Source organism: Strongylocentrotus purpuratus, unplaced genomic scaffold, assembly GCF_000002235.5.
Source record: "Strongylocentrotus purpuratus isolate Spur 01 unplaced genomic scaffold, Spur_5.0 spur5_scaffold_13, whole genome shotgun sequence".
Taxonomy (NCBI): Eukaryota; Metazoa; Echinodermata; class Echinoidea; order Camarodonta; family Strongylocentrotidae; genus Strongylocentrotus; species Strongylocentrotus purpuratus.
In genome coordinates this window covers 20,149,916-20,166,625 of record NW_022145598.1, presented here as the reverse complement: position 1 = coordinate 20,166,625, position 16,710 = coordinate 20,149,916, and the positions used below count along the sequence as shown (strand labels likewise).

General features: G+C 37.7%; 1 protein-coding gene across 1 annotated transcript; it reads right to left on the bottom strand.

The window, feature by feature from the left end:
- Positions 1 to 393: 393 nt before the first annotated feature.
- Positions 394 to 16,710, bottom strand: LOC581896 (ubiquitin carboxyl-terminal hydrolase 14). Its single transcript, XM_030983131.1, has 13 exons — positions 16,580 to 16,710; positions 12,444 to 12,622; positions 11,719 to 11,823; positions 10,831 to 10,934; positions 10,006 to 10,198; positions 9,282 to 9,448; positions 8,594 to 8,708; positions 6,890 to 6,955; positions 5,948 to 6,040; positions 5,187 to 5,312; positions 4,111 to 4,204; positions 2,895 to 3,002; positions 394 to 2,033 (listed from the first exon to the last, which is right to left on the bottom strand). Exons 1-13 carry the CDS (start codon positions 16,593 to 16,595, stop codon positions 1,849 to 1,851), a joined length of 1,551 nt encoding a protein of 516 aa, XP_030838991.1. The 5' UTR covers positions 16,596 to 16,710; the 3' UTR covers positions 394 to 1,848.

Genomic DNA, 16,710 nt, shown 5'->3' with positions numbered 1-16,710 from the left:
AGGAGAAAGAAGGAATTAAGAGGAATGGGATAGAGTGCAAGGAAAGATAGAAGGAGAAGATTGAAGAGCTAGATAGAAGTGAGAAAGACAGGGAGAAAGGGGGAAGGGGTGAGAGAGCAAAAAAGGAGAAGGAAAAGAGATGAAGAAAATGAGAAGGAGAGAGAGCCAGAGGATGGGGAAAATCAAGGAAAATTAGATAGTAGAAAGAGAGACCACTGGAGTGAGAGAAAAATATTTTGAACAATTATTTTTACCATAGCACAAAAATAATACATGTACTACTTCAGGCTCGCGGTGATAATCAAATTTTACATCCTTCATATCCATGTTATATAAACACTGCATTCTGCACGAAATGTTGGTAGACAGTGACAATACAATACACACATTACCTGTTGGAAGTACAGAATATTTATTTTTCAGATTTTCATCCAGCTCTTTATGTATACTTCAATCATTCCTCATGTTGATAATTCATGCACATTAATTAAATTGAATGGAATAAAGACTAGCCTCACAATTGAATAAGAGAGTGGGGCAGAACAATGGAGTCGATTTAGCAATCACATTGCTTTTTGACACAATATTCATTTACACAAAAATATCAGTTTTGGAACAGATTCGAATAAGACCTCTGATAAGAAAATCGAGAACGATCCATTTTTGTAATGAATACTTTCTGATATATGTAGCGAAATTGTATCCACATGTTTCAAATATGTAGTTATCTACTGCCGGGACAACAATAAAAATAAGAACATTCCATTCATACATATATAGTCCATATGCCATCACGATATAAAGTCTCTGTGCTTTCGAAACTGCTTTGGAATTATAATCCTGGTTTTGGGATTTATTCATACACTCTTCCTAATAATGTTCCTCTCTATAACACTAAAGCAGGTTAGGAAAAGATGCTTGTACAAAGAGACTAAGAGAGATGAAAATAGATTCAAATGATGATGATAATACCTTACTTTTGATAAGTTTTACTTATTTGGAAAATGGCTCTTTCTGTACACAGCAGGAGAAGAAAAAAAAATTAGCTATGTATTAAACCTCAACCCATCCCCCTCCTCCCATTCTCCCCTATTTAAAAGAATGTATCTACAGATATTCTATTTGTATCGAAATATCTGTTATTCTAAAAATTCAATAAAGCGCTTTTATCCTATATTTACCTAATTTCCTGACAGGAATAATCAGTTCTAGTCAATAATTTTGTGGTATCAAAATGTAAAAAGCGGTTTGTTTATAATCAAATAATCTATTTTCCTTACTCTATGCAATTAAGATTACCTTAAATAATTTATCTGAAGCTATTAGGACAATCGATACAGATTTCCTTTTTTTAAACAGTAATAAGACGAGAAGAGTAAGACACAGAGGCATTGCTAGAAGTTTATTTGTTTTCAAAGTGTTGGGCCGATTTCCATGTAAGTTTCCCACATATTTTCAGCAATCCTCCTCAATATCTTACCCCCTTCGCAAATGAGATAGGGTGCACATTTCCAATAATTAATTACTACTGCGGATAAATAAGGTCCTCAAATATTCAAATTTGCAGACAGAGATTTCGTAATGTCATCCCCCCCCCCCCCCCAAAAAAAAAAAACTTGACACATCCCAATTCAGTAGCGCCTCTTACCGAGAGACACAGAGACACATAAATATCAGGGATGCCAGTTACATGTTGAATTGATCCGAGGGCCTGAAAATCACCTAGAATGAGCTATTTTGTACACACACAAAAATCCCAAACTATGGCTTCAATATAAATCGCCAGGGCCTGAATTCAGGCTTTTGCCTGAAAACTGGCATCCCTGACATAATATAAACAATTCCTCTTTATTCCATTGGGACATCTTCTGACTTTTCTTCTGCTTTTTTTGTTTCCGGAGGCATCTCCTCCAGCCTCTTGGGGCCATAGACGACGACGTAGGCGCAGTGCCAGTCCCCTCCCCCTGACAGCTTCAGGATGTCCTCGCTGTGGACTGGGGTCACCTTGTCGTCGTCAAATTTGATCCATTCATCTAGACGGAAAAACCACAAACGTCCAGAGTAAACAAATTATATTGATAATAATAATATTCAGCTTTTATATAGCGCTTAATACATCTCTGACGTCTCTAAATGCTTTACAAATATACTATTACCCCGGTCATTGGATTCAGTGCTTGCCAGCACACACTGTATGCACAATCTCCACTCCCTGGGGAGCATTCCAGCCAGGCGTGACTTGACGCTCAAAAACTGTTTGACCAACAATGATGGTCGCATCCTACAAAGACTAAGATCGACTTTAAGTTGGACTTAACTATGGCAGGCCATTCATGCCACTGGTTGCTTTCACTATTGGTCTCTCAATTATGATCTTTAGATATTTTTTTCTTTCAATAATGAAAAAGGGTAAATTCTGTAGATTTGCGAACATGATTTGTACGTCCTTTGAGAAATCAATGCCAGGAAAGATTAGAGGAACTAGTGGCATGAACGGCCTGCCATAGTCAAGTCCAACTTAAAGTCGATCTTAGTCTTTGTGAAACACTCCCCAGGTGGCAGAGTTCAATTTCATAATGGAGAAAATGGGTTAGATACTGTTCTCGAGGGTTGATCATATAGGCATAAGAACCATTGTGTCCTTAGAGGCAACTTTGTTGTTCAAATTTGATCCATTCATCTACCAAGACAAGACTAGAGCGAAGGCGGGAGAGCCTGAGAGGGCATTGTTCCACAAAACTGCGCTCATTCAGATGTTAATTCGTTGAGCACCAAATAGCTTCCCTCCCACAGAGATTGTCCGTGGGAGGTCAATTATGTGAACCCATGACCTCTGTGTGTGCACAGCTATCTCTCGCTTTACTAGCTATAGATATAAATATCTGAATACTGACCTCTTATTTTCTTGACCCATGCTACGTAGTGACCTGATGAGCTTGACCTTCCTTGATGGGTCAGCACAGCCTGGAGCTCATAGTAGCCACTGTTATTACACCCAATATCTACATGGAGGAGTAGATAATATAGAAAATTATGAGAGAGATGATCAAACTATTTCATGAGGTGACAAATGTAGCAGTTCTATTCAAACAATCTCACAATATTCATTCAAAAGTGTTTGCTGGTTATATTTAATATTTAATAATTATAGGTGAGATAGTAAGACTATTCCATGGGGTTAAAGATGTAGTTGTGCCTTCAACAAAGCTCACAGTGGTCATTCTAAAACTGTTGCTAAAGACGTGCAATTATCCCCATACAAACACACTGGAAGACTCACGAATGTCTAATAAGCATGTGTAGGTTAAAGGGATTGGGTAGCTTTGTTTCAGATTCTGAAACAAAATCCTGGATTTAGCTCATGATGCAATGATAGTTATAAACCTTTAGGGCAGTCAGGAACACCATGACTTTTACAAGCCGATCCCCTGTCTGATTATCAAGATAGTTATGATTGGAAATCAATATCAAATTTTGCGTTTTCCTAACGGTTTTCATAACACTACAGTCTATAGGTGAAAATGAGTACCGGTATGGTAAAACCGGTCAATCAAAGATTTTTACTTTTTTGAGGCACTTCATGATCATTTTGAAGCGCAATTTTTTTTCAGGGCTTCATTATTACACCCTATCACAGACACTGATAACAGGTAGGGGGATTTAACATTGTTAAACGATGCCTTTAATGGAGGTGGGCAAGCCTTTAGACCATAGTTCCTGTGATTACAGATTTCATTTACCTCTTATTCAAAATTCAGACTGGATCGAGGCATATCAAACACAAACCCATACTTTAAATCTGCATTTCTGTCATATGAAATCAAACTTACAAAGACAAATTACCAGAACTGAACAAACTGTGTCAAAATCTTATGGGGAATGGTCATTTTCATATGCAGCCACTATTTTATGGAATACCTCAGAAATAAAGAAACATGAAAAGCTCAGAAGAATTTGAAAAGGTATCTATTTAGCACTTTGTAAAATATCACAATTATGAAGCCATTGCACCGTTTCCACTCCTTCTGTAAAGCACATAGAGACATCGCTCTGCCTATGTGTCCTACGGTATACAAAAACGTTTAATAATAATTTGTTTTGACAGCTTACCGTCTGGGAAGTCGTATGGAAGGTACTTGACATCCTTTTTGGGTTCTGTGGTTACTGCTGCACTCTTGTTTCCGCCCTTGGCCGCATCCTTTGCCTAGAAGTTAAAAACATAATCACATTCTAAAAATAAATGGGTACACAATCTGGAAAATATACATATGAGGAAGAATGCCTTTGTAGTATGATTGTGTATTTGTTGTTAACATGTACAGAGATGTCCTGAGGGGCGTTTCACAAAACTTGTCATCAGTGACAAATGACAGTTTTGGTTATAAGCTACTGAAATCCTTGCTTCTGATTGGTTATCAGCAAATTTTTCTCTGATTCTGGTCATTGAAAAAAAGGTTTGTGAACCCCCCCCCCCCCCCCCCCCCCCCCCCCGGGGGGAGTGTTTCACAAAGATTTTAAGTTGAACTTATCTCTAAGTTGGACTTAACAACTATGGAAAGCCATTAGCATCTTTGAAAATATTTTGTTAAAGTTATTTTGAAAGGCATTAATTGTTTATTCAAATCATTCATGTTTTTTATCATCAAGAAGATTTCATGTTTGGATGTGGAATTTATAAAAAGTCTAAAATACTTGAATTTCTGCTTTTGAATATATTTCATTTTAAGACTCCAATGGATGTCCATAATTTTTAAGTCCAACTTAGAGTTAAGTTCTACTTAGAATCTTTGTGAAACACCCCCCAGGTCTAGTAGATACATCATCGGACCATGGATCCCAGAGTCTGCGGTTCAAGTCCCACTATAGGGCAATCATCCTTTGGCAAGGCATTAATCTATATTTGCCACTCTCTACCCAGGTGACGTAAATCGGTATCCAGTAGAAATAAATTCCTGAACTGTTTTAGCACCTATCATGACAGCTCAGCTATAGCCAGGGTAATGATATAATACTGTGTATTAAGCGTAGAAGAGCATATTTGTATACATGTAGTAGCTGCACTATATAAATGGACATACCTTCAATATATTTATCATTGTAGCATGAGCTAAATCCAGGAGTTTGTTTCAGAATCTGAGATAAAGTTACCGGATCCCTTTAAATTACCAAATGCCTTGAATGTGTACCTTTTGTGCAAGCTCCAGGTTCCTGTCCTCCATTTCTTTGAATTTATCCCTGACAGGGACCAGCTTTTCTTGGAGCTCAGGTGAACAAAGTTCATACGTATCTAGGGTCATCGGGTATTTAATATCCTGTGGTAAACAACACAAACATGATGACAGCATTAATAGAAGGTGAAGGAGGAGGAGGAGGAGGGGCAGGGGGAGGAGGAGGAGGAAAAGAAGAAGAATGTATCCCTGGCATGGATGAGCTTCTCTTGGAGCTCTAGTGTACACGATTCAAACCCATGAAGGGCCATCAGGTATTTAATATCCTGCAGCAAACAATGAACAATAAAATATTAATCACATAACAGTAATAATGTTGATGATGACCATCATCATAATCCTCATTTATTTCATAGATCTCTTACCCATATTACATAGATTCACAGAGTTTTAAAAATATGTACATGTAATTAGCAAATGCATATGCATGAGAGAGAGAGAGAGAGAGAGAGAGAGAGAGAGAGAGAGAGAGAGAGAGAGAGTAAAGGATAAGGAGGATGGTAGAGGAAGGAAATAAGAAGTGGGGAGAGAAGGGAAGGAGTCAGAAGAAGGGGAAGGATATAAATAGAGAGGAAGGGAAAGAGAGCTGATGCAAAGTACAGAAACAAGAAGTAGGGATGGTTGGTGGAAGAAAGAGTGAATAGCATGAAATAATAAAGGTATATGATAAAGGAGTAGCAAAACTGAAGAGAGTTTGGATCCAATTTGGCTGTTCTTACCTTTAAGATCTTAGCACTGATGGCTTCTTTCTCTTTGTAGTAGAATCGGACAAACTGAACTATTAGATAGCCAGGTAGTCTGCTGATTTTAGACTATATGATAAAGTAAGAATAAAAATAAAATCTTTTAAATCTGAGGTAACAACACACTCTTCTTACTTTTTGGTAAGTAGTGCTAATAACATAATTTACAAGCTCCCAACATAAATCAACCAATGACATATCAAGATAAGTTCAGATTATGTGGTTTGTACTGATCTGAGCCCCATTTCACAAAACTTGTCATCAGTGACAAATGACAGTTCATGTTATAAGCTAGTGAAAGCCTTGCTTCTGATTGGTTATCAGCAGATTTGTCACTGATTTTTGTAATTTGTCATTGACAAAAGGCTTTGTGAAAGGGTCCCTGATCACTAACTGCACAGTAACTCAAAATATGATGATCTGAACTCTTGCTATTGAATATTCTGAATAAATAAACTATTCAGCCACTAAAAGTCCATCTACTTGCAAAGCAATGTAATGGAAGTATATTAGAACATAATCGCTGTCTCTAATACTGTATGAAAACATGCTACATTTTGTAATTGTTTTATATTTGTATTTATCTCCCTTTCAATAATTCTCGTAAAGGCTCTAATACGGGAGTCAAACACCTCCCATAAACAGTGGGATACGATTCATTTTACATCACAGCAAAAGACAAATGAAAATAAAACAAGTGTCACAATGGTCTATGGTTTAAAGCCCCTCTGCACTAGTTTGGCCAGGAGGGATTAGATCCTCTCTGCATGGTCACTGACAAGTGGTCATCTCATCAAACCAGCTCTCAAGTCTCAATTAGCATAAGACACAGGTGACCAATGGACACCGATTAGGCAATGTTTGCTATATAGAGGGCGCAAGTAGCTATAAGTGCAGTGGGGCTTTAAGAATACTTACCTCTTTGAGATATTGTGCATCTCTGTTGAGTGTGGGAGAGCTCTTCACTAAAGACTCTTGCAATCTCTGTTTGGAAAGAATAAATATTTAAAGAGAAGGTTGAGTTCTGGGAAGAGTTGACAAATAATTTGTGGGCATTATCATTGTATTATAAATGCAAGTGTGGAAGAACATCAGATAAAAAATGTTCCCTGAAAAAGCATGTCTCTTCAAATGCCTCAATATTCTGTATGGCATGTACAGTGTAACATCGTAAAAAGTACACACCAAATCGATTCCACACTGTTTCTTTCACAATGCAATAGCATGACCAGAACTCAAGTTTATCTTTAAGACCCACAAACTTTATCTTGCATTCATCAGAGTAAATTCTGACAGCTGAGCAATTCAGTATGTCTTTATTAAGGATTATTCTTTGATGGTGTTTTAACATATCATTTGTTCTTCTATACTCAGTGCATGATAGAACATCTTAATATCGGATTCCACAAGTCAATGTTTATAAAATTTGATTCAAATTTTAATGTAGTCCCTTTTTCTATTCGAACTGGCTCAAAATTATTTCAAATTCCTCCTTTAGTCATTATCTTTATATGAACTCTAAACAACATTTGTTTATTCAAATTATTCTGTCAAATGCACTAGTGTCAAAAAATTACAGAGAAACTGGGCCAGCTGCTAATTATAAATAAAGGTAATACCTCTAAGTGATGACAAATACTAAATTTGAACAAAACTCTCACTGAATAAATTTTGTTTTAAAAAATTATTGTAGCTGAGTAACAACAGTGAAAGATCAATAAAAAATTGGCATTTGTTCACAACTTTGACCATACTTTGGACCCGTAACTCCAACGTGGAGATACCTTACTATAACACACCAAAAATCATATAAATCTTCCACAATTGTTCAAACAAGGGTCATGATTTAAAAGCCGTTATCTTTTTAACCTATTTCGTGTCAGTTTTCTCCATTTTTTGGACTATTTTTCCTAAAAACATAGACATTCCCGGTAGTACACATTTTCTCACAGGTTTCACGGCAAACCGCTGCACAATACATGAGCATACCGAGGGTGGGTTTCGGGCGAGCGCGGGCCTGCGTGAAGTTAGCGACTGTAATGATCATCATCAATTCACAGTGTGAATTACTTGGATGAATTTAATGAGGATCTGAGAGTACATTCCCAATTACTTCACGCAGGGGCGTGCCCGAAACTCACAGTAAGAAAGATAACAACTTTTAAATCATGACCGTTATTTGAACAATTGTAGAAGATTTATATGATTTAAAGTGTTAACTTATAGTAAGATATCTCCACGCTGGAGTTACAGATCCAAAGTATGGTCACAGTTGTGAACAAGCGCAACAAATAGTATTTGCTTTAGCTCCTGGGGGGTGTTTCACGAAGACTAAGATCAACTTTAAGTTGAACTTAACTATGGCAATCCGTTCATGGCACTATTTGCTCTTACCGTAGTACTGGCATTTGACTCTCAAGGGACGTAAAAATCATAGTCACAAATCTACAGAATTTATATTTTATGATAATTCATTACTGAAGGAAAAAATAATATTGAAAGATTATAATTGAGGGACCAATGGTGAGAGCAACCAGTGGCATGAATGGCTGCCATAGTTACCGATAACTCCAACTTAGAGTCGATCTTAGTCTTTGTGAAACACCCCCAAAGTTGACTTACGTTTTTGAGTCCTGTATGAAGATACTTGACTTCTTGTGTGATAAAGCAGCTGAGCTGATAGAATGTCTCTTTGGACTTCACAGGAGGTTCTTCTTCCGACTCTATGCACTTTAACCTGAAGCTTGGTGGTCAAGAAGAGAAACTCAAAGACAATGTAAAAGGCATCGTTTAACAATGTTAAATCGAGTTGCATTTAAAATTGAAGCCCTAAATAAGTTGCGCTTCAAAATGATCATGAAGTGCCTGAAAAAATGTAAAATCTTTGAGTGACCGGTTTTACCATACTCATTTTCCCCAATAAACTGCAGTGTAATAAAAACCGTTAGGAAAACGAAAAATAAAATAAATATCTTGATAATCAGACAGGCGATCGGCTTGTAAGACATTGGATTCCTGACTGACCTAAAGGTTTATAACTATGATTGCAGCATGAGCTAAATCCAGGATTTTGTTTTGAATCTGAGCTACAGTCAAACCTTCTTTAGAGACCTATCATTTACAAAGGCCACCTGCCTATAAAGACAACTTTTCTTGTGGTGTTTATAGACAGGTTTCACTGAATAAGTAAATTTTGTTGTTGATTGTATACCAAGGTGATTCTTTATTCAACACATACTTTTGGTCCACAGGGATATGATAAACACTTCAACTAATTAAATTGACTTGATGAGCATTTGTGAAAGGATACATGCTTTCAAACTCGCAGCCGAAGTACTGATCTACAAATGTTCTCTTGGCCACAGCTCCTGCAGCAGCGGGCGCTCCTTCAACAGCAGGTATACTGTCACTCGGTTTCACAGCGGGCAATTTCTGCTGCAGAAGTCGTACAAGTTGTATCCAGCACTCGTTGGCATCCTATGACAAATTGGAGAGCTTGTCAAAGGCAATGTTTCCCTATTGCAATAATGTGCAAAGACCATGCATAATAATACCATAGAGATTACATTTTCAGGTGATAATTCCCATAATTTAATGGGAGAAATAAAAATATGATCTCATTTTCAATTCATGCAGACTGTTAATGGCCAAAGGTAACATTATAGAGATAAAGATAATAATAAATAATAATACTCAGTTTTTATATAGCGCTTATAACAATCACTAAGCGCTTTGAAACTTGGATATTATTACCCCAGCTTTAGCTGTGCTGCCATTACAGCACTCTAGCATATCAAAGAATTAATTCCTGCCAGGTACCCATTTACATCACCTGGGTTGAGTGTGGAAAATGTAGATCAATGCAGAGTACATATCATACAAATACATCATGAAGGAAACTGTTTGGAAGCTATCTCTTTCCTGAAATAATATTGAATCTACTTTTTTAAATGTACGATACCAGCATAATAATCCTAAACGTACAGAGCAAAAATATAATTGGTGATTGGTAAACTTTAAATTTGCATGAATACCTGCTGTTGGAATCCGCCATGTTCACTCTTCTCCGCAAAGTGTGGGAATGCAAGATGGAGGAGCTGGAGGAGTATGATGGGAGGGAAAGCTTCAGACTTCTTGTCCATGACGGTGTAAAGATCCTTGATGGCCACGGTCATGGATTCAGCAGGGGCACTGGCAGCTATGGCCATGTTCATGTTACCTTGATACCTAGAGGGATTAAGGAGACGAAGAGAGGGATTAAGGAGACAAAGAGAGGGATTAAGAAGAAGATTAAGAAGAAGGAGAAGAAGAAGGAGTAGGAGGAGGAGAAGAAGGAGGAGAAGAAGGAGGAGGAGTGCAGCCCTCTATATACCCAAGCTTGAGCAACTTTAAGGTCAGGGATGCAGATGGGATTGAAGGTCAAGTTTAGGGATAGGGGAATAAGTGTAGCGTGTGATGCAGTATTGAGTGGGATATTGAAAGAGGGGCAATTGCAACCAGACCATGGGGTGTTTCACAAAGATTCGAAGTTGAACTTAAGTTTGACTTAAAAATTATGGAGAGCCGTTTGTAGACTTAAAATAAAATATATTCAAAGGCGAAAATTGAAGTATTTTAGACTGTTTATGAATTCCACATCAAGAACATGAAATCTCCTTGACAATAGAAAATATGAATGATTTGAATCAACATTTTATGCCTCTTAAAATAACTTTTACAAAATATTTTCATAGATGCTAGTGGCTTTCCATAATTTTTAAGTCCAACTTAGAGTTAAGTTCGACTTAAGATCTTTGTGAAACAATCCCCAGGTGTCATAGAATAAGAACCTATTATAATTCCATGCTTTTCATTCTTACGATCTGAGCTGTTCTCGAAGGTCCGGTACACTTCGGAGGCACTGTAGAGTAGCATTCAGGTAGCATGTATTACCGAGGTTGGTTAGACCACAAGGCAGCTCCATCTGAAAATGAGGTAAGGAAGAAAAAAATAAGGTTTCAGCCAGAAAGGCTTTTGTGTCAATATTTCACTTGTTTAAACTCGGTAAGACCACATGGCTGCTCTGTCTTAACATTTATTAAAGCAAAAGTTCATGAAAAGTTCACATATTGTATCACTTATATATGGGTAATTCCATAAATTAGGGACCCACTTTGTGACATTTTTGGGGTCCCACATTATACATAAGGAACCCACACAAGCTTACTTGCTTACTGTCTGGTGAGATCCAGAAGGATAAATCAATGAGATACATAATGCCCCATTTATGCCAACCTTGTGCAAACAAAAAAAGGAACCATGATGGCAAAAAAAAGGAATTCATTAAAACGAAACTTACAACCACGCGCGACACACTTCCAATGCAGAAATGTCCATTCCTCACACTGTTATTTCCATATTAGGACCTATATTTAATTACTTTATTTACAAGTATGTTGTTTTTTTGTGGGTATTATCAGCATTTCATTCTTTATGAGAATATTTGCAGCTTTCACTTTTTTTCCTTGTTTGTTTGGTTACTATTTGTAAATTTGTACGCTTCATGAATCTCTATTGAATTTTTTTTATTAGAGTAGTGATCCACATTTGATTAACGTGCAGTAATTGCTAAAAAAATAATTATAAAAAAAATTGAAGAAAAAAAAAAAAATTAAAAAGAAAAAAACATACTACTGTAATTTTGAGGAAAAAAAAAAGAATAATTCCAGGAAAAACGTAATGGTTAGCAGCTCTGCGATTGTACTTACAGCTGTGGCAAGTTCCTCTTCTGTCATATCTTCCACAAAGACAGTCTTTTCTTGAGGAGCTTCTGGCAAGGTTTCCGCTGACCCCATCATCAAGAGAGTGACACCCTAAGATTCAAACACAGAGATACAAAGTATATTTTTAGGATTGTACAACAAATGATCTGGCAACAATTGATGTGTGCCCTTGTGTGCCCTGTAAATGTTCACCGATGGATGCAAAGAGAACTGATATGATGGACATTTTGAATGAATGATTTTCAGAGTGATTTTTTAAACAAAATAAAAGATAAGTGAAAATTGCCCAACGCAGAATGAGAGATGAGAAAGAAAAAGGAGAGAATTCTTCTTTTTTTTATTAGTATGCAACATAATTGGAGAGCAAACAAATTATTTCGTTGTATTTACTAATGTTAAGCGCTTTGAGCATGTTCATGTCAAGGCGCTATATAAATATCAATATGTATGTACATGTATGTATGTATGTAAAATGTAAAAGGTCAACAAATGAAGACTCCATACAATAGAGTACTCCAGATGTAGCATTTACAGATTCTGCATCTCAGCTCAAAGTTTTTCTTCCTACAACATATCTTTTCCACTTTCATGAAGACTGATCTCACCATTTCAAGCCTTTGTTTTATTACATTGCTACCTTTTGCAGTATCAGTATGCTACACAAAATGTCAAAGGTCAGCAAATGAAGACTCAAGTGGCTAGCTACTCACCTCTTTGAGCTTGAAGTTTCCCCACTCGTCATCCTTGAGCACCTGCCCCTTGAGCATGATCTTCTGCCTCTGAGGGTACACGCCTGACAGGGCAAACATCTGAGCCTTCAAAACCTCGGGAGTCTCCTCCGTGTTGCATGTTATATCACTGAACTTCTCCTTCCCCCACTTAACGTTGACTGGACAAAGTAAATAAATTAAATTGCATTAAAATTAAACTGCTCCTCTCTAAAGGCTCTAACTGGAGTCTACCTAATTATTTGTAGAACATATAAAAGATCCGGATCCTTGCATAAAACGATGCATCTAAATGCAACTAACACTATTTGAACACCTTGGGGGCAGATTCTCCCAACCATCATGGGGTTGTTTCTTGAAACCGTCATAACTACAAGATCAACAACATCTCGACGCTTTCGCTCAGCTTGTCTGAGCTATTGTTTCACAAAACTGTCTTTGCCAAGATGAGCGACAACTTCCGCGACAAGAGACTTGTTGCGACTCTAAACCTATCATAATTTTTTAGAATGCCATCTCAAGGCAACTTCAAGTTAATCTATGGGCAGCGACAAATTGAAAACTAAAAAGTTATTTTAAAACTTATTTCTTGATCTTCAAGCTCTCATTTCACTAATCAGTTCTTATTGGTTTTGATATAAAAGCATTATACAAGTTAACAACTGTTCTTATAAAGTTTTAATGCCTTAACAAGTAAATAAGATAAATAATATTTATCCATAACATGTACCTTGGTCTACCATAGAAAAGTAGCCAAAGATGGAGCAGTCTTTAATTACAGATTCATGAGAATGACAACATTTTTTGTGTAGCTATTTCTCTAGATAGTTTCCGTTTTTAGCATAACCTTGAAACAAGTCATATCACATAATCATTTGATCAATAAATTTAAAATTATGAGTCATAAAATATCTTATTTTCTTAGCTTGACGTAAAATCAGGGTCTTCTTTTGATTAGTTATGAGTTATGGTATCCTCTTAGAAGTCTAATTGCAAATTTCCATTCGCTCGTTGCTAAAGTAACCTCGAGTTTCATCAATTTCTTACAAATCATTGGTAACACGTCTTGTTTTCATGCAAATTGGATGTTTGCTTCATTTATGCTACCACTAAGATTTTACTTAAAAAAACAGTTTGAGAGAAATTAAGCCTCATATTTTTGTTTGGTAATTCAGGACAAGATAAAATCTGATGAATCGTGGCAAAGACTATAACCTCCTCCTCCTCCTTCTTCCTCTCCTCCTCCTCCTCCCCCTCCCTCCCCTCCCTCCCCCTCCCCTCCCCCCCTCCCCTCCCCTCTCCTCCTCCTCCTCCTCCTCCTCCTCCTCCTCCTCCTCCTCCTCCTCCTCCTCCTCCTCCTCCTCCTCCTCCTCCTCCTCCTCCTCCTCCTCCTCCTCCTCCTCCTCCTCCTCCTCCTCCTCCTCCTCCTCCTCCTCCTCCTCCTCCTCCTCCTCCTCCTCCTCCTCCTCCTCCTCCTCCTCCTCCTCTTCTTCTTCTCCTTCTTCTTTTCCCCCTTCTTCTTCTTCTTCTTCTCACAGCCAGAATGGTATGCAATGACTACAGGCAAACTACCAGCACAACAAAACTAATGGTGGGGTTAGGATGGGACTTGCTTTCTATTCGAAGGAAAGTTTCGAGGGTCTGTATATTGCACAAAGCCTTGGGGGGGCACTTGGCCCTGCCGGTGTCGAACTACCTGCATCCAGCTACACGAGCCACCAGACGTACCTCAGAAAACTCCTTCATCCAATACTCCACCCGCACCAATTGTTTTAAACACTCCTACATTCCACGTACCATCAAGGACTGGAACTCACTACCCTCCGACATCCAAAGGACCACAAACATTGACACCTTCAAACTCCAAGCAACCAACTTTTTCCGCAACCAAGACTCAAGCAATAAGAACTAAACAAGCACAGTGCACACCCCCTCATCCTCCTTGCTTGGTTCCTTACGGAACGTTGAGGAGTATCACAGAAGAAGAAGAAGAAGAATTCTCCTCCACCATCCTCCTAATTATATTCTTCTTGAGTTTTCTTCTCGTTTATCCTCCTCTTCCTTCTTAACTCAATTTAACTTTAATTAAGTTCTTGTTTTGACTTTTTCTTTTTCTTTTCCTCCTCCTCCTCCTCCTCCTCTTCTTCTTTATTCGTCTTCTTCTTTCTTTCTTCTTCTTCTTCTTCTTCTTCTTCTTCTTCTTCTTCTACGAAGTTCCTATTGTTGTCTTAGTAGGGAGGCCAATGCCCGGGCGTAAGGCTTCTACACCTACGATTTGTGCGCTCGTCGCCCACTTCAAAAAATTAGCAAAGGGAAAAAAATGATGTAAAAATAAAAATTGAAGAAAATATGAAAAGAAAATACAATTATACATTTCACAACATACCTATAATCACGGATCTGTAACAGTCTTTCACCATTTGTTGACAATCTTGCAGATTTTGACGTTTTTTAATCCAAAAATTGTGGTTGCAGACGACCTTGACGCACTCGCACCACCGACTAAGAAAATCCTAGAGGGCGTAGAGGTTTGCTCACTAAAAACCTTCTCATTGGCAGAAGGTAGACCCTAAAAATATGGGATCCGTTTTGAGTAAAGAACTTTTGATAGAGATCAACATTTCAGATGTTCACAATTGCCACTTCTAACAACTAGAAAATATAAAGAAAAAAGATTATATCTTTTTAAATACAGATTTTCACAAACTGAACATTCGAAAGTAGATAGAGTACGATGTTTCTGTCAATCTTGCGTTGGTTTGAGCCCTATAGCTACATCCATCTCAAAATGAGAAGGAAAACAGTGAACAGTGACGTCATTGTTCGCGCCAAAAATAAAGGGTATTGCGACATAATCTGAGCTCCGGTCAGAGCGTGCCCAAAGCGTAGTCTTATTTATAGACCCTAGTACCTTATTCTCACAGCACTAGATACGAGTGTCGTGCAGTAATGTATGAGAAGTGTTAAAAAAGATATTTCAGTAAAAAAAAAAGTCTACGTGAGCAGTCTATACTCCAATTGAGAATTGAAATGAAAGCCATGATTTGAAGGTGTGTGTTGTATATGATACATGGTTAGTGAGTGTGTATGTTACGTATAGCGAAAGGGAGAGAGAGAGAGAGAGAGAGTGAGAGAAATATTAGTACACGTACGTTGCATGCATGGATGTGCGCTATGATTGTGTTCGCTGCAAGATGGATTTTAATTGGACCTCGTAACTTCTCGATCGTTGATAATAAGGAATACTCATGAGGAAATCAAATTATTGGAATACACATCTAAGGTAAATATCAATGAATTATATATATTTCTTTCCTTTTTTGAACCATCGTCTTCGGCTCGTAGTAGTAGAAGATGTAATCGTTCGCACATTGATGGCTGGACTTCAGCCTGCATCGGGGCTTGCCTGTGTCGGTGGAGGGATCAACTAAGAAGAAGAAGGTGTGTACGTGTGCGACCGATTCAAGGCTAGCCGCTGTTGAGTGATTGCACTTTCGCGCGAAGTTTTAAACTTCATCATGAACTTTGTCCCTCGGGCCTGTCTAATTATGAACGTAACTTTGCGACATGAAATATAATTGTTTCAAGGCTCTTACGTACGGAAAGGCGTAGAAGGAAATGGCTACAAACCAGCTGGATATCTCCTATTTGATGGAACCTATGGAGTCGGCAGATGGGTGGATTTTCTTAGTGAAAGTAAATGCTTTCTTTTAATCTTAGTTTTAGTATAAACAAATTAGTAATTAAAAAGTTAGATTTGGGCATTGGCCTCCCTAGTCTTAGAAGTCTACTCTTATTCATAAGAGTCTATTAAATGGGGCGTTGCATGAGAGTTGCGATTGATTGCGAGTTGCAAAATTTGCAACTGATATTTGCAATCGACTGCAACTCAACTTTCTTACAACGCACCACATCTATAGATCTACAATCATTGCAATGCAAAAATGAACGTTACATTTTTCTTCACACATGGGACTGTAGCAGTCTCTTCAGCGAATGAATAAAGGGCGATCTACATTGATTAAAGCAACAGAAACGAAATGAAACATGTAAATTACATTTATTACATTACAATATATATATGACGTCGATAATAAAGCAAAACAAAGCAAACTTACTCTTATATGATGGCATTTTGAAAAATTCCCGGAGATTTGTATGCCACTTTCAAATCATTCAACGTGCGAATGAATGAGTTAACAAAAATATGAACCTTGACCTCAAGATTACGTGCACGCGACGTACGCGC